Source organism: Hyperoodon ampullatus (genome assembly GCF_949752795.1).
Source record: "Hyperoodon ampullatus genome assembly, chromosome: 1".
Taxonomy (NCBI): Eukaryota; Metazoa; Chordata; class Mammalia; order Artiodactyla; family Ziphiidae; genus Hyperoodon; species Hyperoodon ampullatus.
The window spans coordinates 182,369,911-182,392,059 of record NC_136914.1 but is presented as its reverse complement, the minus strand read 5'-3'; the positions used below and the strand labels follow the sequence as shown (position 1 = coordinate 182,392,059).

The 22,149-nt window shown below is 44.3% G+C and overlaps 1 protein-coding gene across 3 annotated transcripts in view; it reads left to right on the top strand.

The window, feature by feature from the left end:
• The window catches only part of VSTM4 (V-set and transmembrane domain containing 4), a gene marked incomplete at both ends in the record, with an annotated part of 88,956 nt that overhangs the window by 64,008 nt on the left and 2,799 nt on the right, over positions 1-22,149 (top strand). The window contains one exon of one of the 3 annotated variants that reach the window (XM_079702425.1): positions 1,569-1,628. The exons of 1 other annotated variant lie outside the window; for it this stretch is intronic. In XM_079702425.1, coding sequence (XP_079558551.1) covers positions 1,569-1,628 — 60 coding nt within the window. Of the gene's footprint in view, positions 1-1,568; positions 1,629-9,859; positions 10,017-22,149 lie in introns of all 3 variants that reach the window. One more of the 3 variants, XM_079702424.1, reaches the window with a different exon arrangement.

Here is a 22,149-nt window from a genome sequence, read left to right as displayed (position 1 = left end):
TGAAGCGGCACCTCCTGAATTCAGGAAGGGGTCTCAAAGACTTTGTGGACACATATGAAGACCACCACAGTAATTAATAGGTATTTTAGGGGAGACACATCAAGCCTGTGCAAATAGCCTGTTTTTCCTTGAACTTTCGTCTACTCGTTTTAGCATTCATCCGTGGATTTTGCTTGCAGCACTTATTACTATGGTGAACTGATGGTGATTTTCTGTTTTCCTCAATCCATCTCCATTTACTACTTGAAATTCTTCTGTAAGGAAGAGCTGGATCCCTTTCCTCATTGACTTATTCAGTAATTTCTTTATATCAGTATGGATGCATGAAGATTTAATTTCTTTTAAGTTTGTAATCGTATTGTTATTTATTTTGTTGCCAATTTTGTTCAGCAGCTGTGTATTTGTGTGTGAGAGAGAGAAAGAGAGAAAGAGGGAGATTGAGGCAGAGAAACTGGCAAACCAATTTTAAAATGTGTATGTAAGATAATAAGATTATCTTGGCCTTGTGGAGGGCCAAGATAATCTTGAAGGAAAAGAACAAAGTGAAGAAATTATATACCAATCCACAAGATTTATATTAAAGCCATAGTAATTAAGCTGTATAGTAAGTAATGGTATTAGCACAAGAATAGACAAATAAACCAAAGGAACATAATAAAGAGCCCCAAACATATCTACATATGTATTGTCACTTGATTTTATGACAAAAGTGACATTGCAGTGCAGTGAAGAAAGGATTATATTTTCAGTATACACTGATGGGTCTGTAGGATCTCCACATGAAAAACAATGATCCATAACCTGTACTTCACACCACACACAAAAATTAATTAGAGAAGGTTCATACACTTAAGTAAGAAAGGTAAAAATAAAACTCCCTAAAATTAGCTTATCTACATAAGGTCAGGGCAAGCAAAGATTTTTAAACAAGACATGTAATGTATGAGCCATAAAGGAAAAGATTGAAAACTTTGGATTACATTAAAATTTAGAAGGTCTATTCTGATTAAAGATATCAGTACAAGAATGAAAAGGGAAGCCACCTATGGGGAGAGTGTACCTGCCACGTGTATATTTGATGAAGGCTTCTTACCTAGCATTTGTGAACACCTACAAATCAATAAAAAAGAAAAAGGCAACACTACAAAAAAAAAATAGGCAGAAGTCTTAAACATGTGCTTCACCAAAGAAGACAGCCAGCACATGAAAAGTATTTAATCTCATTGGTGTCATGGAAATGGAGGTTAGAAGCAGAAAACCAGTTCACATCTACCAGGATGGCTACAGTGAAATACTTATATGGTTTCCTTTTTTTTTCTGCCTGTTTTTCTCTGATCCATTTGGAATTTAGGAATGGCTCCAGCTTTATCTGTCATTCTTTTTTGTCAGATTCTTTTTTATTTAACTTTATGTTTCATATTTCAATAATCGCTACTTGCCAGTTTCATTATACTTCATCACTACATTCTAAACAATTATTTACACTTAACTTTTATTAGTTCTGTTATTATCTTTTCTTGAATCCAGTGTCTTCCCCCCTAAATATATTTGCCTTTACATTTGAGTAGTTTGTCTGTGAATGGAATTCTAGTTTCATAAACATTTTACACTCTGTTCTGGGAAATATGCTAAGCACTTTGTGTGCATTTCTGTTTACTTCCCATATTGCTCAGCATAAATGCCATGCTCATTACTGTGGCATCTAATGCCTTATATCATGCAAGACACATGTAATTTAAATTTTCCAGTAACCACATTAAAGACGTAAAAACAAACAGGTGAAACCAATTTTCATAATATGGCTTATTTAACCCAATATATCAAAATATTATCATTTAAACATATAACCAGTATAAAAATTATTAATGAAACATTTTAATGCTTATTGTTCTGCTAAGTCTTCAAAATCCAGTGTGTATGTTATGCTTCCTGCACATCTCATTTCAGAACCACAGTTCAAGAGCTTAATAGTCACATTTGGCTATTGGTTACCATATTGGACAGCGCAGCCCTATAATGATCTAGCCCCCATGACCTCTTTGACATGATTTTTACCACTGTCCCCCTTTCTCGTTCCCCTCCCATCATTCTGTCTTCCTTGCTAGTCCTTAAACATACCAAGCATGTTCTGGTATGGCTTTTGTTGTCTTATATGCCTGGACTGTCCTCCCCAGGCTATGTCTGTGGCTTATTACTCACCCCTTAGGGTCTCTATTCAAATATAAACTCAGTGGAGAAGCCTTCCTGAAACTCTATATAAAACACCACCCACCCTCGGAAGGAACTCCCCATGAGAGGCATCCTGATGTACTTTTACATGTATCTATTACCTGCCTTTCTCTTCTCAGAATGCAAGGTCCATGAAGGCAGGGAGGTTGTCTGCTCTGGTCAGTGCTGTGTTCTCCACACCAGAGCAGTGTCCAACAGGATGGGGATGTGTGATTTTGCACCCCAGCTTTGTGGAGTAGGTTCTGTCATTGTGCTTTTTTTTTTTTAAACATCTTTATTGGAGTATAATTGCTTTACAATGGTGTGTTAGTTTCTGCTTTATAACAAAGTGAATCAGTTATACATATACATACGTTCCCATATCTCTTCCCTCTTGCGTCTCCCTCCCTCCCACCCTCCCTATCCCACCCCTCCAGGCGGTCACAAAGCACCGAGCTGATCTCCCTGTGCTATGCGGCTGCTTCATTGTGCTTTTATAGATGGGCACAGTGAGACTCGGAGTCAGTAAGGTGACAGATGGACGACTAACCCAAGGTCATGCAGCTTGTGGGCTGCAGTCAGGACTTGAACCTTTGTCCTTCTGAAGCCAGAGCGTAAGGTTTTAACCAGCTTAATTGAAGCCTTGTCTCAGAGTGGAACCTGGATCTCTGCGCATGATTCTGACATCCTCTCATGGCTCAGCCTTGCCCCTGACCTTCCTATTCTGTGCCCAGGTTTCTGCTGTTCTCCTAGACAGGATGGTTCCTCTGTTTTCCAAAGAAAGCCTCCTTTTGCCTGCAATGAGTTGTGGGTCCTGACGGGCTTTTCATACAGTGTGATTCCGTCTGGTTCATATCATCAAAAATTCCTTATCAGTTCTGCTCTGTTGACTACACTGTCTTGTCCTCAAATGTAGCAGCGGGGTTTTTGCTGATTTTAATAGATTTCTGATCATTCAGTAGACTTTGGGAAACTCAACTGAACACAAAGGCTAAAACTATCAACTTTCCTTGGAGCATCCTTCATCCCATCCGTTGAGAGTCAGTTTCCCCAGATAGTCTGAGCTCACTCTCTCCCAGCGGTCCATATCACTACACATCTGTGTGTGTATCTTTTCCAGATCTTTTATTCTTAATCCTGATATTTATCAACAACCTCAAGAATGATTATACTTTGTAAATTTCCCCCATCTTACATTCTAAGTTGCTCAGGGCCTGTTGTTTCTTATCCAATCTTTTACCCCTGGTAACAACAGAAACCGCTCTTTATTTGATGTTCCATTGATATATCCCAGGGATATATAAGAAAAAGTGCTTTTTGCATGTCATCATATTTAATTCTCACAATAAGTCCCCCCACTCCCAGATTTGCCTGTGAGGACACACAAACACTCTGTTTCAGAAAAGTGAGTTCCTACAACCCACAGCGGGTAGTGTTTCATCTCTCATGAAGACAGTGCTGCTGCCCCAATAGATGGAGCAGTGTCAGCAGCCTTGAATGGACAACTTTCTTTAGTCCACAGCTATAAAAGCAGTTTGCCTTAAGCAATTTGGGGCATTTATAAACAAAGTAGATTCAACCGCATTTTCAAAAATAACTGGTCTTAATTGCAAGTTTTTATGGTTAAGTTTTTCTTTGAGCTGGTATGCCCCTCTGGATGGAGATTCAACATAGGAAATTCTTAATTTTCACAGAAAGTAAGTTGGGGCACTTATCTGCACTTCAAAATGGATTCTTTGTTTTATGGAAATATCACCCATTACAGTTCTTAAATACCAATTGTCCTTTGATCTTTTAAGATATGAAAAAGCTTGAAATTTTTATACCAAATTTTCCAGAAACGAGTCAATTTGGAGACCAGTTTGCACCTATAACAATACACAGTGAAGTAAAGAGCTGACTTTGAGTGGACCTCTGTCTGACCAGCAGTTTAGAGTCAAAAATATCAGGCCTAGCGTCTGCAGTTTTTGGTTAATATTAAGATTTATTTTCCCAGGAGGCCAGCATTGACCTTGGTCTCAATTTGGTCAATATTTCTCTCTCAAATCAATAAGTCTTGATGGCAGCTGAAACTAAAGTCAATAGCTACTTGTTGACTCACACAGGCCTTAGTGGGTAATTTAGAAAATAATTTGACATCTTTTCTTTGGGGTCTGGTACCAGTTTAGGTGTTTAATTCTGTAATTGTTGCATTTTGCCACAAAATCCATAAAACCATGCTTCCTGGAGTGGTCACAGGCCACAGAGCCCTTCAGTCACCCAGCTGCTCTTTCCAGAGTGATACTGACCCATGCTCATCCCAAGGAATCAACCTGCCTGCCACCTCCACTGACTCATTGGCAAAAAGCAAGAACCCCCGTTTACTGAGCACCTACTGTGTGCCAACCCCTCTGCTAGGTGCTTTGTAGGCTCCATCTCCCTCACCTCATCTCACATGCCAACTCCCAGCAGACCCTCAGACTCCAGGCGAAAATGACAAGCCTGGCTCCTTGTGTTTTCACCCTCAGAGCATTAACAAGTGGGCATCTTTTCTTATGTTTACAAGATAACATGGCATTTTGCAAGAACTGTGTATACCAGAGACTAACAGTGGTTGGAAGGTTTAAAAAAATGATAGGACTCAAGAAGAAAAACAGAGGTGAGAAAGGCACTTTAGACTTTTTATAATCAAGTTATCAAAATTGTTCTCCCCTATTTTAACACAACAACCTGCTCTCAAAGTTAGCTCATCAGCTCATGAAGCCATGTGTTATCACCAAGCCTCTTTTTTTTTTTTTTTTTTTTTTTTTTTTTTTTTTTTTGCGGTACACAGCCCTCTCACTGTTGTGGCCTCTCCCGTTGCGGAGCACAGGCTCCGGATGCGCAGGCTTAGCGGCCATGGCTCACGGGCCCAGCTGCTCCACGGCATGTGGGATCTTCCCGGACCGGGGCACAAACCCATGTCCCCTGTATCGGCAGGCGGACTCTCAACCACTGCGCCACCAGGGAAGCCCACCAAGGCTCCTTCTGATGGGCAATGTGATCCTTTTGTCTAACAACCTTGAACACTGACAGTGAAGACCCGCATTTCTTCCCTATGGTTTAGGGCTCCCTGAACCCACTGAGCTAATTCACACACTTCCAGGAAAAGCTGTCACTGCTTCCTTGTTTCAGAAGAAGCAGAGAAAGCCGGAAGTGCATTTGATTTGTTTTTCTTGCCTTAGGTCACTTATTGATTCAGAGACTGAGTGGAGGAAGAGAAAGCAAACAGTTTCTGTGATGTGGAGGCGAGACCTCAGTAGCAACAGGGACCGTGAGCTGGAAGGGAGGGTGGGCAGCATCCCCAGACCAACTCACAGAGGAGGATGCAGTCCCGCGGGCTCCTTCTGCCTCAGGGTCATGCCTCCTCATGGAGGGTCCTTCAGTACCTCACCTCTGAGTTCTCTCTCTCCGTAATCAAGTCACTCGTATGTAGCGCTCGGTAGCCAGAAAGGTCAGGCCACCCCCGTTCTATAAGGAGAAAACTGTCACTTGTGAGCAAAAGACTGAAGACACAGGAAAAGTAGGAACATCAGGGGCTTAATTACCACCAGTTTCCCAGTGGGTCTCTTGTATCCGGTCTCCCGCTCTGATCCCTCTCCCGCATTGCTGCCTAGGGATTTTTCTAAAACGCAACTCCAATCATGTCATTTCCCTGCTTAAAATACTCTCGTGGACCCCCCCTTCCCTCCAGGATGAAGCAGGGCTTCCCGCGCGTGGCAGCTGTCATCATCTGTCTCACGCTCCACCCCGTTACCCCGCGTGGTCCAGGTCATCTTGCCCTGGGCCCCACGGGCTCTGTCCGGACCTGTTGCCCCGCTCATCCTCCCACAGAGCTGCCGCTCACCTCCAAGATGGGGATCGCTCACCTCCTTCTTTTTGAGGCCTCCTGTCCCTTCAGTCCCACTTCTCCACAAATCTGGACTCGCCCAGGCATCAGAGTTATGCTCTGCATGTCAGGGACCTCCCATCGCCAACTCTCAGGACCCTTTTCAGTTAATCTCTCATTTCTGACCCCTCGATGCATCGATGCCCTTGTCCCTGGAGGTAAACGTGGGTCACCAGCCATAGCCCCAGCTGACTGCTTTCCCTCCTGGCTGTCGCCCCTCCCCAGATGGTTAGGCTGGCTTCCCCCCCCTCCACTTCTCTAGAGAATTACCTGTCTCTGGGGTCCTCTTCTCCTTGAACACATTGCCCGCGAGGGTCAACACTCTTACAGGTGCAGCGGCCACCTGTGCAGCCCACTGATTCCCTAACCTGGGTCTTCAAGTCAATTCCAGCCTGGTTCTTCTGACTGTTTATGATACACCCCGCAGGAGGCTCCAAGCGTGCCCCAAACTAACCACGGCACACACAGACCTCATCACCTTCCCGCAGTCCTGCTCCACCTGGGATATCAGGCTGTCCAGAATCTGTGTGCCTTCTTCTCCCTTGCCCCCATGTCCACTGGTGACCGAAGACTGTCTGTTACTTCGCAGGAGCCTGGGCTTGACCCCAGGCTAACCCCCCGCCATGGCTGGTTGTCACACCCACCACCTCCCCATCCATCTGACTCCAGGGCCTCTCCACAGGCCTCCTACAGCACTTGGCCTCACCTGTGTCTCAACACTTCCCACTCCATGTTGAAGTCATGCTAACCCGCCTGAATGGACTTTCTCCTCCACTGCAACCACATGGTTCCTTTTTACAAAGTGACCTCTACATCTCTCTTGCTGTGAAGGCTGTACATTGTAGACACCTTAGACAGTGCAGACTGTGGGAACTGTTTTTTTTTAATTGTGTTAAAATACACATAACATAAAATTTACCATCTTAACCATTCTGAAGTGTACAGTTCAGTGGTGTTAAGTATATTCATATTGCTGTGCAATCTCCACAGCTCTTCATCTTGCAAAAGTCTGTACTCATTAAGTAACAACTCTCTACTCTCTCCTCCTCCAGCCCTTGAAAAGTACCCTTCTACTTTGTCTATAAATTTGACCACTCTGGGTACCTCATATAAGTAGAATTATATGGTGTTTATCCTTTTGTGACTGGCTTATTTTACTTAGCATGATGTTGTCAAGGATCATTTATGTTGCAACATGGGTCAGAATTTTCTTCCTTTTTAAAGGCTGAATAATATTTCAGTTTATGTATACATACTACATTTTGTTTATCGATTCATCTGTGGATGGACACTTGGGTTGCTTCCACATGTTAGCTATTATGAATAATACTGCTGTGAATATGGTTGTACAAATATCTCTTTGAGGCCCTGCATTCAAATATTTTGGATATGTACCTAGAAGTGGAATCCCTGGATCACATGGTAGTTCTCTGTTTAATTTTTTGAGGAACTGCTGTACTCTTTTCCATAGTGGCTGCATGATTTTACATTCCCACCAACAGTGCACAAGGGTTCTAGTTTCTCTACATCCTTACTGACACTCGTTATTTTCTGTTTTTTTTTTTTTTTAAATATAGCAGCCAGCCTAATGGGTGTGAGATGGTATCGTATTGCGGTTTTGATTTGCATTTCCATAATGATTAGTGATGTTGAGCATCTTTTCATGTGCCTGTTGGCCATTTGTATATCTTCTTTGGAGAAATGTCTATTCAAGTCTTTCCCCCATTTTAAAATCAGATTGCTTGCTTTTTGTTGTTGTGTTTATAGAAGTTCTGTATATACTCTGGATATTAACCCCTTTTGGATATACAATTTGCACGTATTTTCATCCATTCTGTAGGTTGCCTTTGCACTTTGTTGATATATCCTTTGATGCCCAGAAGTTTTAAATTTTGATTAACATTAGTTTTAAAGTCATCGACAACCTGCCCATCACTCTGTCCCCAGTGGGGGAGCTGGGATCTGCAGACTAGGTGTGGAATGAATGAACAATTGAGGGCAGAGATCTGAGATTGGAGATCTAAGTCCTCACTGCTCAACGTGAGGTCCATGGACCAGCAGCCTGGGCATTGCCTGGGAGCTTGTTGGAAAAATGGAAGCTCAGGCCCCACCCTAGACCTACTGAATTAGAATCTGCAATTCAATAAGGTTCCAGATGAATCTGGTGAACGTTGAAGTTTAAGAAGTGCAGCTCTAAGTAACTTAACAAACAGCAGCCAACTCTGGTTAGGTCATGGCTGGTGGGACAGAGTCATCCCCGGCCACCTCCGGAGACAGTTGTATTTACATGTTAGTGAGACAGTTCAGCCCACTTGGGAGAATGGTGGGTTTTCTTATTTATCCACAAAGAGAGAATTAAACATGAGAATCTGCTTCTAAAGGGTATTGTGACTCTCTTTCATTCCTGTAAACCTTTCCTGGATAGCTCATCCCCGTCTCAGCTGTGTGTAGCCCTGTCCTACGATCTCCTAGGACCCCTCACAGTCGCAGGTAGAGAATTCTGACACGTAGGGAATGTGTGACCAAGACCTGCTTGTCTGGGATTCCCTTGAGTTTAAAGTCTGCAGTAAACCTGCCTCCTCTCATGGAATCTGAAAGATCAGAGCACTTAAAACAGAGGGACGAGGTTCATTCCATCATAGTTGAAGGGAACCTGTCTTAGGAGTGGGCCTTGCACCCAGTGGTCAGCCCAGGACTGAGATGCCAGCCCTACTGAGTGTTTGCCTGGTGTCAGGAAAGAAGCCCCCTCTTCCAGTTCAGTTTTCACTATCGACAGTGTACTTGCAAGACCAAAAAGTGTTTTTCTCTGATCAGTAGCAGAAAAGGGCTTTGAGGCACATTAGACACCAGTGATAGAATTCTGAGAGGATTTTAATAATAACCCAAATCCCAGCAAAATTATTTCCAGAGGACACGCATTTCAGGTTTCTTGAAGGATGTTTATAATAAGCTGAAGAATTTCTCTTGTTGTCATTAAATGTGCTAGCACTGGTTTCAGTTAAATTTTGCATGAAAAGAATATATTAACCTGCATAAAATATGTTCATAATCTCGATTTAAAATTAAAAAGAAGGAAAAACCCACAAGCACATGAACAATATATCTCCCCAAGTAAAAGCCTTGGGAAGAAAACAAAAACTTTGCTTGTACCACGCTAGCACCATTTTTACAGAGATAAAAATTCTATGCCCCCCTCGGTACACATGCACATCCCATTATTGTCACAGGGAGTTATGTATGTCGACTGGAGGGAAGAATAGATGCCGGGGCTTCGGAAGGGATGAGAGTGGGGAAAACAGAAGTCATTTCGTTTCATGGGCTTCCTTCAGTCAGGGGAGGGCAGGTGGCTGGGCCTTTCGTAAGTGGGATGTGATCACCAAGGAGGCGAGATCAGGCCTCCCCGAAGTGGCAGTGGGAACATCTCGTATTAGAGACTCTTAGCCCTGACGCAGGGCTGTCACTTCCCCTCAGGCCACGAGGTCTGTGCCGAGGCCCCTCTGTGCTTCGCACTGTCTAAAAACAGCTACGGGGCTGGATGCTTCTCAGCTTCATCATGGGCCAGTGGAGGTTGGTTGAGGCTCTGATGTTACTAACAGTGGGCCCCGTGAAGCCGTTACCTTCAGGAGTCTTTTAAGCGCTCATTGGGAACCCCCTTTTGGGAGATGACAGGGATCCTCTAGAAGTGATGCAGAGGGAGTCTGCCTCGCCCTGTTCTAGAAGGGTAGTGTGGCTTTGTGCTTTCAGGAGGGAGGTGATTTCGGAATTGACCACCTTGGAGCTGTGTTTCTCCAGTTTGCTGCATCACAGATTCCTTTGGATCATTTTGCAGTCTCCCACTCAGTGTTGACAGGCAGCGTACGAGGTGCTATGGGGACAGGAGCCTTGGAGCCCCCTGACAAAGGTGAACAGGCAGCAGAGAGGTGAGCTGGGCCCGAGGATGGTCCAGGCTGGAGGCAGGCCAGAAGCCCAGCGGGTCCAGTCCTCTGAGTGACCCTGCCTGGTTGCACAGGCCCACCCTGCTCCCGGGGGTCCTGGGCCCACTCTGGGGCAGGGCCATCTCTGTGTATCTGCAGGGAATGTCCCTTCAGAGTGGTAGCTTGTTTTCCATCTCAGCTCAGCTGATTTGCTGCCTTTATTGGGCACTTCATTGCTGGGATCATTGCACTGCTGGGAAATATTTTTTTTTAACTTTTTCACTCTATTTTATTTTTGTAATCTCCTGGAGCAATATCATTTGTGCTCACATTTGATTTTTTTTTTTTAAAAAGCCTATTTCATTTAAAACTTCAGTTTTGAATGCGGAGCACTTCAGAGTTGTTATTAAAAGACTTTTTCAGTCTCAAATAGAGAATACCAGAAATGAAGTGCCATTTTGGAAAAAAAGAAAAGAAAGAAAAACATCATCAACCTATCTGTAACATCAAGGTAGGCATCCAAAATATCAGGAAGAAAATTTCTATGTGAAACTCTGAGTTCATGACAAACTAATGGTACATGTAGGGGATTTTGTTTCCCTAGCCAGATTCAATTCTCATTTATTATTATAAGTTCCTAAAGTTGAATTTATAAATTCCAACAAGTACATGTGATGCAGTAAGACACAGTCTTGTGAATTAAGATTAGAGTGTGCATAGAAAGATGATGAATACGAACTATGAATTCAATCGTATGTGCCCATTGCCCATATTACATATGAATCCAACAAATAAGCTAGCATACCTCCTACTATTTTGTATTTTCTCCTAATGCTTGCCTGTACATTGTGTCTAGAACATAATGCTGGTGGTGATGATGGTGATGATGGTGATGATGATGATATACACACTTCATTTTGATGGCACTTGCCCATGCAGGCACTATCCCAGTGTTTACCAATATGAACATTGGGATGTCTCTGACCTATGCATTGTAATGTGTCCACCTCATAGATGAGGCAGGGGAGGCATAGGGAAGTAGTACCAGCACAAACTCCCCCTCCAGGAAGTGGCAGAGCTGGATCTGACCAGGCACTTGGCCCCCAGTCCCTGTTCTTCCTCCCTGGACTCTGGGGTCTGCTGCCTCTCATCAAAAGCACTCAGTAAAGTCCTAGGCCACTGGGTCTAGGGTGTTCTCTGTCCTGACTTTACTGGATGGGTTTTCATGATGAAAGCTGTAATGGTAATTCTGCATGGGGTGCAGGAGTAAGGCTGGCAATTCAGGACCTCTATTTAAAACAGAAAGTAAAATTCTTCCTTGGGCCTCCTAACAGGTGGCTCTGTTAGAAGATTGGCTTATATTCTTCTAAGTATTTTTCTATGTACATGTAAACTTAAATCCATATATATGTGTATATTCCCAAAGTGTATATACAGTCGACCCACAGTCATTGTAGGTCCTGTCCACAGATTATGACAAATCCATTTCTGTGTGTTCCCTAAAAACAATCCTAAACAAAGTGTTCACACATTGAATTGTCTTCTCATTAACAATATATCAGGCTCATATTTCTATATCAGTACATATAGATCTACCCCATTTTTCTCATGACTGCAAAGTGTTATGGCATCATTGTTTCTTTAATCAGTCCCAGCTCTAATTTCTAACTCTTTGGATCAATGCTCTAGTGAATATTCTTTCAGATACAAATTTGCTTAATGGTGTTTCTGTAGGAGAGATTTTTAGAAATGGGATTATGATGGGAAAGTATATCTGCATTTTCAATTTTGATAGATTCTGCCCAATTACCATCCCAAAGTGTTTTCTTATTTTATTCTCCCACCAACAGAGGATGAGAGTGAACATTTCCTCATACCCTCCCCAGTGTAGGATATCTTTCTTTCTATCATCTGTCTATCTATCTATCTATCTATCTATCTATCATCTATCTATCTATATCTATCTATCATCTATCTTTAAAACCATAAAGTTGAAAGCCATATGCAGATTTTACATGATTCCAAGTAGTAGAACCCAGGCATCCTACTTCTCAGTAGACTGTCCACATGGAAACCCTAGATAGGCTGAAAGAGGAATGAGTCCCATGGTTCTGCCCATGATTTCTGAGAGCATCCCCTCCCTACATTCCTGGGACCAAGGATATCCACAGAACAGTTTTTAATGAGTGTCAGACTGGTTTTCTTTCATTTTGTCTTATTCATTCATTCACTCATTCATTTAAAAATGAGCAATGAGTATCTCCTATGTGCCAGGTAGCACCTGGGTCAGGTATCTTCCTAGGAGCTAAGTTATAAACAGTGGCGTGCTCCAGCCCACTCCTATCCACTAGAGAAAACAAATCTCTTCGGCATCTTGAAATCAGCCATTGCGGGAGGATTTACACATGTAAATCAGCAAATGCTACAAATGAGAGTTTTCTTCTTGGAGGGCCAGTTGCTCGGCAATTTCCCTGCACACCACTGGGTGCAGCAGTGGATAAGTTTGACAAAGTCACCACTCCCATGGACCTGAGTGGTGTGGTTATAGGCCACCTCTTGCGCTGGCTCTGTTGCTTGCTAGCTATTGAGCCCAAGCCTCCCATTTCTTTGCCTTGGTTTCTGAGGTCCAATGGCATCCAGCAGCATCTGGTACATGATGTTTTCCAAATGACCTCTGAATGTCTTCAGTTCTCTGCCTCTAAATATTTCAAAGGGAAGTTGTTAAAGCAACACTTGTTCATTTCTATGATAAAAATTGTAGTCATAGTCAAGCCCTTGTGTAGCATTTACTGTTGAGCTACCAGGTAATTTTCTAAGTACGTTACATATATTAATGCATTTAATCCTCAAAATAATCCCGTGAGATAGGTACTATTATTAATCCCACTTTATGAATCCCATGCCTCTGATGAGGAAACAGAGGCACAGAGTGGTTAAGTAACTTACCTAAGGTCACACAGCCAGTAAATAGCAGTCTTTCAGTCTCCGAGAGTCCATGCTCTTAAGTACCCCTAGACAGACCCTTGCCCAATCCGATGAATCTAGAAAAGTGTTAAAGATTGCAGTTGATTAGAAGATCAAGAGTGTTCAAGACTGAAGACTCTCAGAGTGGACTCCTATGTAGTAGGTAACCAAACACTTTCTTTTTCAAAGCATAAGCATTCTCTTGAATAATACTGCCAGGAAAAGTAATTTTGGAAGGCAGCTGGGAAAACATACATCTATGGTCCACAGGGAAGAGAAAATACGTGACTGTATTAGATCATGGAGCTCTCACTGTGCCACTGTTAAAAGTTTCATGTATCAGGACCCTCCCCAAGAGCGTTATCTGTAATCACATTTTAGCTTCCAAAACATATGTTGGTGAAATCTAGAGATATCCATCTGTCTGATGACTTGTAATGCCTCAGGCCTTTCAGTGCAAAGCTTCAGCACTTTCTAAAGCTGGTCACTTCTGTCTGTCCTCAGAGCAATTAGCCAGGGGCATGTGACTTTCCGTCATGTCAAATTCATTCTGGTAATGCACTTTGCTAAAGAGCCTTTGAATTCTCCAGATTCAGGAGTATGATGTGAATTTGCTCAGCTCATGATTTCTGAATGACTTCATCCAACCCAAGGTGCCAACACGCCTGGGATAAGACTTTAAAATCTTCATCTCCATCCAAGGCTTCTCTACTGAGTTACAGAGCCTTTCTAAGCCTTCCAAAGTCCTAGAGAACACTGGGTCATTGGCCATTAGTCACCGAGTAACCATGTGGAAGGGAAGCTGGGTGTGAGGTAGGCAGATATAATTGCAAGGCGATGGCTGAAACAACAAAGGAAGTGGGCCTCAGAGAGCGCCTCTATCTCCGTGCACAGAAACGAAGGGTCCTGGTCTCTGGGTCCTGGCTCAGATTGTCAAGATGCACCTAAGTCAGCAGTCACAGCCGCCTGCTGGATGTGAGAATGCAGCTGGATTCCAGCTCCCAGCTCTGAGGGAGGATTCTGGTATCATTTATACCACTAGAGCCAGAGGTCCCATTGGACCACTGACCTCAGCCCCAAGGACACGGTGAGAGCAGACCTGGCATGTGGCTCTGGCGGGTACCTCGGAAAACTCCCCTGGATTTTCCAGTCCTACCCCATTGATGCTTGGCTTCATATTTCTACCTGTTCAATGGGCACCTCTAATCAAGAGTCTGTTGCCACCTCACACGCAGCCTGGCCAAAGCAGAGCCTGCACCCTTGTCACTTCCATCCCATGCTGGTAAGAGGCACACTTGCTCCGTCCTTGGAGGTTGAGTCCTTTGTGGGTGAGACTGTGGAGCAAGACAAGTGGTCGCCTGAAGGGATTCCCTCTTCCTTCATCATCCTCTCGTCAGTGTCAGCAGCACGTGTCTGCTCTTGGAGCCACGCCCTCACGTACTCTGTCCCTCCACACCAAGCCAGGCCTCTGATGAGCACGGGGCAGCTCTCCTTGCCCCAGTTCCCCTTTAGCTGGAGCTCACCTGCCCACTGAGCAGTGCAGACCTGTTCTGAAAACACACTCTCCTGAGATTTGTCCCAGTGAATCTTCCCCCGTGTCTTTGGAAGGCTACTCTTTTCCCCCTTGGGATTTCAAGGTCTGCTGTCTGCCTGGCTGGCTCACCTGGGTACCAGGCGTCCACACCAGAGCCTTAGCCACTGTGGCTGGCCCTGTACTTGTAAGTGTGGGGCACTGCCCATGAGCAGAGGGCACTGCCTGGCTCTGAGTCCAGACTCCATCCAGCAATGGCTGAAGGACCGTGAGTGATGTACCTGCCTTTTAAAGCCTGTTTGCCCCTCTGTGAAGTGGGCATGACCGTTGCCTCCACCTCTCATACCTCAGGGCTGGTATGTGAGGATTGACTGAGTTGTTGAAGGTTAGTTGCCATTTCCTGAGTTCTGTCTCGGAAGGACCACTTCTCAACCCCCATCCTCTGTCGCCTCCCAAAGTCACTTCTGCATTGTGTCCTTCATACCACAGTTTAACACCTCTGTCTTGGAAAGGTGTCTCGTTTGTTCAGTTTGATTCTTTATTTTAATTTAACGTGCATACCAGGGAACTCTACTTTTTCTTTCTATAATATGTTTAAATATAAATAAACATATAAACATAAACAGTCAGCAGACCTTTGGAACTCAAAATTAAGTCAAGTTCATTTCCAAGGCATGTTGATTCTTACAGGACATATAAGGACCACAACAGAGTTTTCTTTCCTGAGTTGGGACCTACAGGTATCCATTGAGGGCCCTCCATCAAATAGAGCTTCACTGAATGCACAGCATCCCTCACCCCAGTGGCCATAGTCGCATGTGTACGGATATCGGGAGGCGAGAGTTTGTTTTAGCAGGTACTCCTCTGTTGAATAAAAAATGAGCACTTATCTCAAAGGGGGAAGAGGAAGTCTGCCCTTGATAATATGGATAATATGTAATTCTCTCTTGGGTAAATAGATTCCTGATCGTGCAACTCAGTAGAACTGCAATCACATTTTTAAACTCTAAGGTGACGTTAGCATAAACATCCCATGTCCTAGTTATTGATCTGTTGCTGCGGTAATGGTATTACCCAATTGAACTTCTGACATTGGAGAACTTGCAGTGGCTGCAATTGCATTTTTCTTTTATTCCTGCAATTTAATTCAACTCGCACGTCCAACTGTGATCTCTGTGAAAAAGTGTTGTTTTGCAGGAGTCTGCATAGAATGTTAAATCTCTCTCTCTCCTAGTAGGAAAGTTCATTCTTGGCTTGAATCCCAGAAACACACCTACAAAATGAAATACTCAAGAAACTTCCAGTTAGGAGCTCGAAGTGAGGTGTGTTCCCAAGAGTTACACAACTTCTGCCTTTTGGGGGTTGACTTTTCTGGTGCTAGTTTTATCCAGTAAATCATTCCCCGTAGATATATGTCCCATAATCATCACTCTAAAACTGGGGGTAAGTGGGGCTTAAATGAGAAGTGGGAGGTCCAGCCTGGAGGCTGTCGTCTGCTGTAGCAGCGTCTCTTCACTGGCAGAACAGAAGGATAAGGGATGGGAGACATGGTGTTTCAGACTTTGAAACTTGCATACTCACTTTGTTACGCCTGGAGTCCAGAAGATTCCATCACTGCATCAGAAAACTGGTCTGTGTGATAATCCTTTCCCAATTCTTCTGAGGGGGTGTCATGCTGTGTGGAAATTTAATCTGGCTCAGTGGCCCTCAGTGAGAACTTGAGTGCAAGTCTAGAATTGGTGAGTCCCTCGGGGACAGTGAAATAGTAATTACTGGATCACTAGCACCTACTCGAATGGCTAAAGTAAAAAATACGGGCAACACCAAGTGCCATCATGTATGCAGAGCAATTAAAACTCTCAGATATTGCTGGAGGGAGGGAAGAATGGTGTAGACGCTTTGGACAAATAGTATGGCAGTTTCTTTTGAAGTTAAACGTACTTTTCATGCAACCCAGCAACCCCATTGCTGGATGTTTACCCTGGAGTAATGACACATCACACACAAACCTGCAATGAATATTTATAGCAACTTGATTCATAACCACCAAAAACTTAAAACGACCCAAATGTTCTTCAGCAGGTGAATGTATAAGCAAAGTGTGGCACGTGACACACCATGGAATACTCCTTACAATCGAAAGGAGCAAACTGTTGATACATGCAGCAACTTGGATGAAATGTGAGGGAATTATGCTGAGAGAGAAAAGCTGATCCCACAGGGTTACATACTGTATGATGCCTTTCATATGACATTCTCTAAGAGAGAAAACCATAGCGACAGAACACAGATCAGGTTGCCCCATGGTCAGGTTGGAGGGAGGACATGACCTCAGAGGAAAGCGTGAGGGCATGTGATGGGACTGTCCTGTGTCCTGGGCCCAGAAACCTGTACTTGTGTTCAGATGCATACAACGATCCCCCTAAAAAGTCACTTTTACTGCATGTCTTTTAAGAAAGTTAAATTAAAAAGTGAAATAAAAATCTCCTTGGTGTCCCTGGAAGGCATAGTGAGAGGTGTGAGTCGATCTGTAATCCTAGGGCTGGGGGTGCACGGTGCGTGCGTGAACCTGTGGGCTGGGGGGTTAGGGGGTGTTGGCTGTGTTGGAGAACATAGCTCAGGAGCATGCTTAGAAAGGTTTAAATATTTATTTATGTAAATAAATAAATAAGAATTTTTTATAACATCTCTTCATTCTTTGGCCAGTGAGCAGTTTGATGATTACTATTATTAGAGAGAGAGGCGGGGTGAGAGAATATGTCATGGTGGATCCCAGTGCAATCTCAGAAGACCTCACAAGGTTGGGCAGTGGTATGGAGGAAGATGTGGCCAAAGATAGTGTCCGGGAGGCCTCACCGAGGGCTTGGTTGGGTTTTGAAGAAGGAGGGGTCCGCCTTGTGTGTGTATGAGGGGAGAGGGAATTCCATGCCGAGGGATCCAGCATAAATTGAAACCTGAGCTCCCCTCACCTGCTTGGGACGTTACAGGAGGGGAACCTGGGAGGAAGACTGAAAGCAAGTCATGTGGGATAGTTTGCATCTAGAGCATAAGCCTTGGCACTCTTAGCAGTGGCAGGATGTCCAAAGTAATCAGTGCCTTCCCTTGGGGGCTTGCAACCTACAATGCATATTGCTAAAGAACTTCCTTTGATATTCCAAACAACAGATCAGAAAGATCAGAGAGGAAGGTACTGTGAAAGAATAAATCTAGCCCTGCTTCTGGCTCATGTTGACACCCATATCCTGAGCCCCACCCAATCCTACACCCACAGTGGGCTGGGTCCTCTTTTTCCGTACCAGAGGCAGCAGACTCCAGGCTGCCATGATTGCCGAGAGCTCTCGGAGATCACAGGTCACTGCCCCACACCACCTGGCCACTTCCACTTAGCCCTGGGAGTAGGAATTTCCAAAATCATGGTTTATTTTATGTATTTCATTTTATTTTGAAACAGATTGTCATTTATTTGTCTTTTACAACAAGATATCTGGGCATAGGCTAGGGCCACTGCTAGCGCATATGGCACTTTTATGTAGATTATAGAAGAGTGCCCCTTCTGAACAGACGGATTGCAGAAGAGCTCCCCAGCACTGTTGGAACAGCCCTGCACCCTCTTGGGAAAGCTGAGCATGGAGTGAATTTCAACCCTCAGTTACCTAAACCTCGGGGCCTTGGTTTCCTGAGACCAAGAGGCTCCAGTATCTTGAGCACGTGGACCCTGGTTTCCATTCTTTTTGCCACAAGTCTCAAAATTATTCCGTTTATTTTTCACTGGGAAGAGACAAGACACCTTGCCCAAGGAGGTCTGAGTGCACAGATGTATTATCACCTCCCTGGATCAAGGAGCCCTTTTCTGTGGGATTTCAATCTGCCTTCTACTCAACACTTGCTAAACCTCGTCCAAGTCTTTTCCTGAGGTTTGCTTCTCCTTATGGCAACAAAAGCAGTGGCTTCAGGGAGAGCTGGGGAGGGGCAGGTGGGGGCACCGGGATTCGGGCAGAAGCAACCTGATTCGATAAAGCTGACTGCTCCACACTCAGAGCTCTGTTTGCTCAGTTGTAAAGACGAGGATAAGCGTGGGCTCTGTCTGTGCCCTGGATTCAGTGCAGAGGGCAAGACTGGCCTGCAGCCCATTATTCACATGGAGGCAGCCGTGCCTGGGCCTCGGTTGCTGCCTGCAGTAGCCTCCTTCTCATGGGTGGAGCCAAGCGCCCTTCTTAACAGGATATAGATGCCAGCATCCCCATCCCATGTTTCCTAAAAGCTAATAGGTATATGGCCCAGCAATGCAGCTAGGTCTGTTGCAGCCCAGGGTCCAGCTACGCCGTGGGGGGCAGGGCTGCGGGGGTGGGAAGGGTGTGTGTGTGTGTCTTAGGGGGTGGGAGTTGTGCCATATGAGAGAGTCCTAGAGCCTCTTTATTCCAGTGTTGTTCCTCACCGAATGGGGGGAGAGGACGGCTCTTCTCCCATGTTGACATAAAATGCAGTGACTTCTTATATGCACCCACCCCAGTCTTCTCCCACTAAGGCAGCGCATTCCCTCTTCCCTTCTCTTCTGTCACCATCCTGACTAATCTATTAGTCTGCTCAGCTGTCAGACAAAGTATCATAGATTGGGTGGCTTAAACAAACATTTCTCACAGTTCTGGTGGCTAGAAGTCTGAGATCAAGTTGTCTGCAGGGCTAGTTTCTTCTGAGGCCTCTTGCCTTGGCTGATAAATGGCCATCTTCTCCCTGTATCTTTACATGGTCTTCTCTCTATATGTATATGAGTCCTAATGTCCTCTCCTTATAAGGACACAAGTTATCTCGGATTAGGGCCCACTCTAATGACCTCATTTTACCTGAATTACCTCTTTAAAAGCCCTGATTCCAGATATAGTCACATTCTGGGGTATTGCAGGTAAGGGCTTCAACATATGAATTTTGCAGGGACACAATTCAGCCCATAACAACTAATTTCCTGGAATCTCTTCCTTATGTGTCAGAAGATATCCAGGACTACTTAGTTCACATAGTTGTTGGTAACTCATGAAGATCTCAGAAGATACACAAATGGATAGTTGAGCTGACACTCTAGAGAAAAATGATGACACCGGAACATTTATTCATTCAGCAGGCACATGTTTAGCATCCTCTGTGGGGTAGGCCCAGTGGTGCCAGAATCATTCCATACATCATCTCATTTAAGTCTTCATTTACATCAGCAGGGTAGGTCCTTGAGTGCCCGTGATGGAACTGGCCCAAGGTCCCACAGCTGGCATTTGACCCAGTTCCTCCTGCACCCACGCTCTGCACGCAGCCACCGGGTGACGGCCTCTCTCCTCACCTCCTTGCCGTGAACACTTTCACTGAACCGGGAGAATTTCCTTTTATTCTCACCTTCCTTGGGTGCAGTGACACGTGTCTACATCTGAACCTCAATCCCCTCTTGCTCATAGAATCCCATTCCAGACTAGGGAGTGGATTCTTCATGACTAGGAGGAAATGTATGAAAAGTGAGATTAAAGGCACATAAAACAAAGGGGTTTAGAACCTAGGAGACGCCAAGCAGTTGACACAAATACCAGGCCTTTGTTGGAGGAGTAGAAAGAGAAATGGACCAGGAGTCTCTTCAGGCTGGGTGAAAGGGAAAAGAAAGTAAAACCAAACAGTCCTGGGAAAGAGGAAATGGCACTATTGCTTCTCACATGTTTAGAAAGTTCTGGAGCCTCTTCTAAAGGACCCTACCAGAACTTCCAGCTGTTGGTCCCCAGCCCCCTCCTGTTTCCGGGAACACAGCAACAGCAGACCTAAGTGTAAAGCTCATGTCTGAGGCCTGGAAGCCGTCCACAGTTTCCTTTGTGTTTTCCAGTGCAATCGAGAGCTGCTGCAGGCGTGTTTGTGAACAACCAGTTCAAGAGTATTAAATTCTGGGCTTCCCTGGTGGCACAGTGGTTGAGAGTCCGCCTGCCGATGCAGGGGACATGGGTTCGTGCCCCGGTCCGGGAAGATCCCACATGCCGCAGAGTGGCTGGGCCCGTGAGCCATGGCCGTGGAGCCTGTGCTCCACAATGGGAGAGGCCACAACAATGAGAGGCCCGCGTACCACACACACACACACAAAAAGTATTAAATTTTGTCTTCTTGAGTGCTGATGCCCCATGTACTTCCTGAACCACCAGGAACAGGACGGGAGCTTGAAGAGAGGGTCATTTGAGGGCCAGAAGCTGTCAGGGAACTAACAGAAGTATGTCTTGACTCACCTTCGGAGACCCATTCACTGTACTCCAGTTCTTGAATTGCCGTACACATTAGGAGTGATTCCTTATCTTAAATCCAAACAGGTTTGTGTTGGCAAGATGGCAGACATCACCTGACACACAGGTAGGGCCCTGCAGCAGGTCCCTCACCCTGCCTCTGCCTCGTTGCAATTGCCCGCTTTAACCTTTACATTCTGCTCCTCGCTCCCAGTTTTACTACCAGTTCTACAGTCTTACCTGGTCTCACTGATACGCCATTAATTTTCTCTAAGCTACTTCTTAATGCGCCTAAACCTTCCACTAAAGCGTCAGTGCAAAGAAAGGTAGCTGGGTGAAAACTGGTGAGGAGTCTACGTTTTGCCCATTTCAGTGGCTGTTAGGAATTTATTTCTAGTTAAACAAGCTGGGAAATGTAATTAAGCACATGGTTGATGGGGATAACCAAGGATGCATGCCAGAAAAACAATACGTTCTTTAAAGGTGCCAAGGGCTAATATTATGCATCTCCTGTTGGAAACTGTATACACTTCACAATTCAGAGCCTCCTGTGTGCTGCCTCATATCTTCAATCAAATTATAATATTCCAGAAATATGCATAAGGGAAATGATTCTACACATTTTATGGTGGGTTGTTGCTTGTAGCAGTAATTGAAGTACCTTTCCACTTATGAAAGTACTAATTTTATTTGTTTTTATTGCTTTTCTAGATGCAATTATTTATTTAGTGTGCTTTGGCTTTATTAAATTATGTTTACTATAGGAACATCATAAAAATGTATGAAAACAACACATCAGCCAAGCCAGCCTGGTGACCTGTATTGAGAAAGCTAGTGTTATTTTTCATATCCAAACGTAATGGAATAACTTAAGAATAAACAGAATCTACGCTAGAAAACAATGCAATTTCAAAGTAATGTAATAAAACACCTGGACAATATGATTTCATAAATCTTGGTTCTAAAATTTACATGAGTTGGGTTTTGTGTGCTTATTTGAGGACACATGGCATTTCTAAATGGAATCATTATAATGTGAAATGTAATTAAACTGAAAGGCAAGATGTAAATGGTATTTTTGTTGGCTGGTAAGATATGGACGACTAAGAAACAACATAAAGATTTTTGGTATCAAAAGACAAGCAGAAGGCTCTGATCCCTAAATTGTCCTTAACGTTGAAATTTAAAAAGGGCCAGACAATTTTGAAGGTCGCTCGGCGGTCGCCCCTGACCAGTCAATACTGGCCGTAAGGAGTTCTTTACATTCTCTCTTTGTCTCTTGCTCCCTGTCCTCTAGTGTGATGCTTCATCTCAAAAGAAAAGAGGCTTTTTGCTTTTGGCATACTTTTTAAGAAACTTAAATTGAATGTGTACGATTTATTTGTCCTG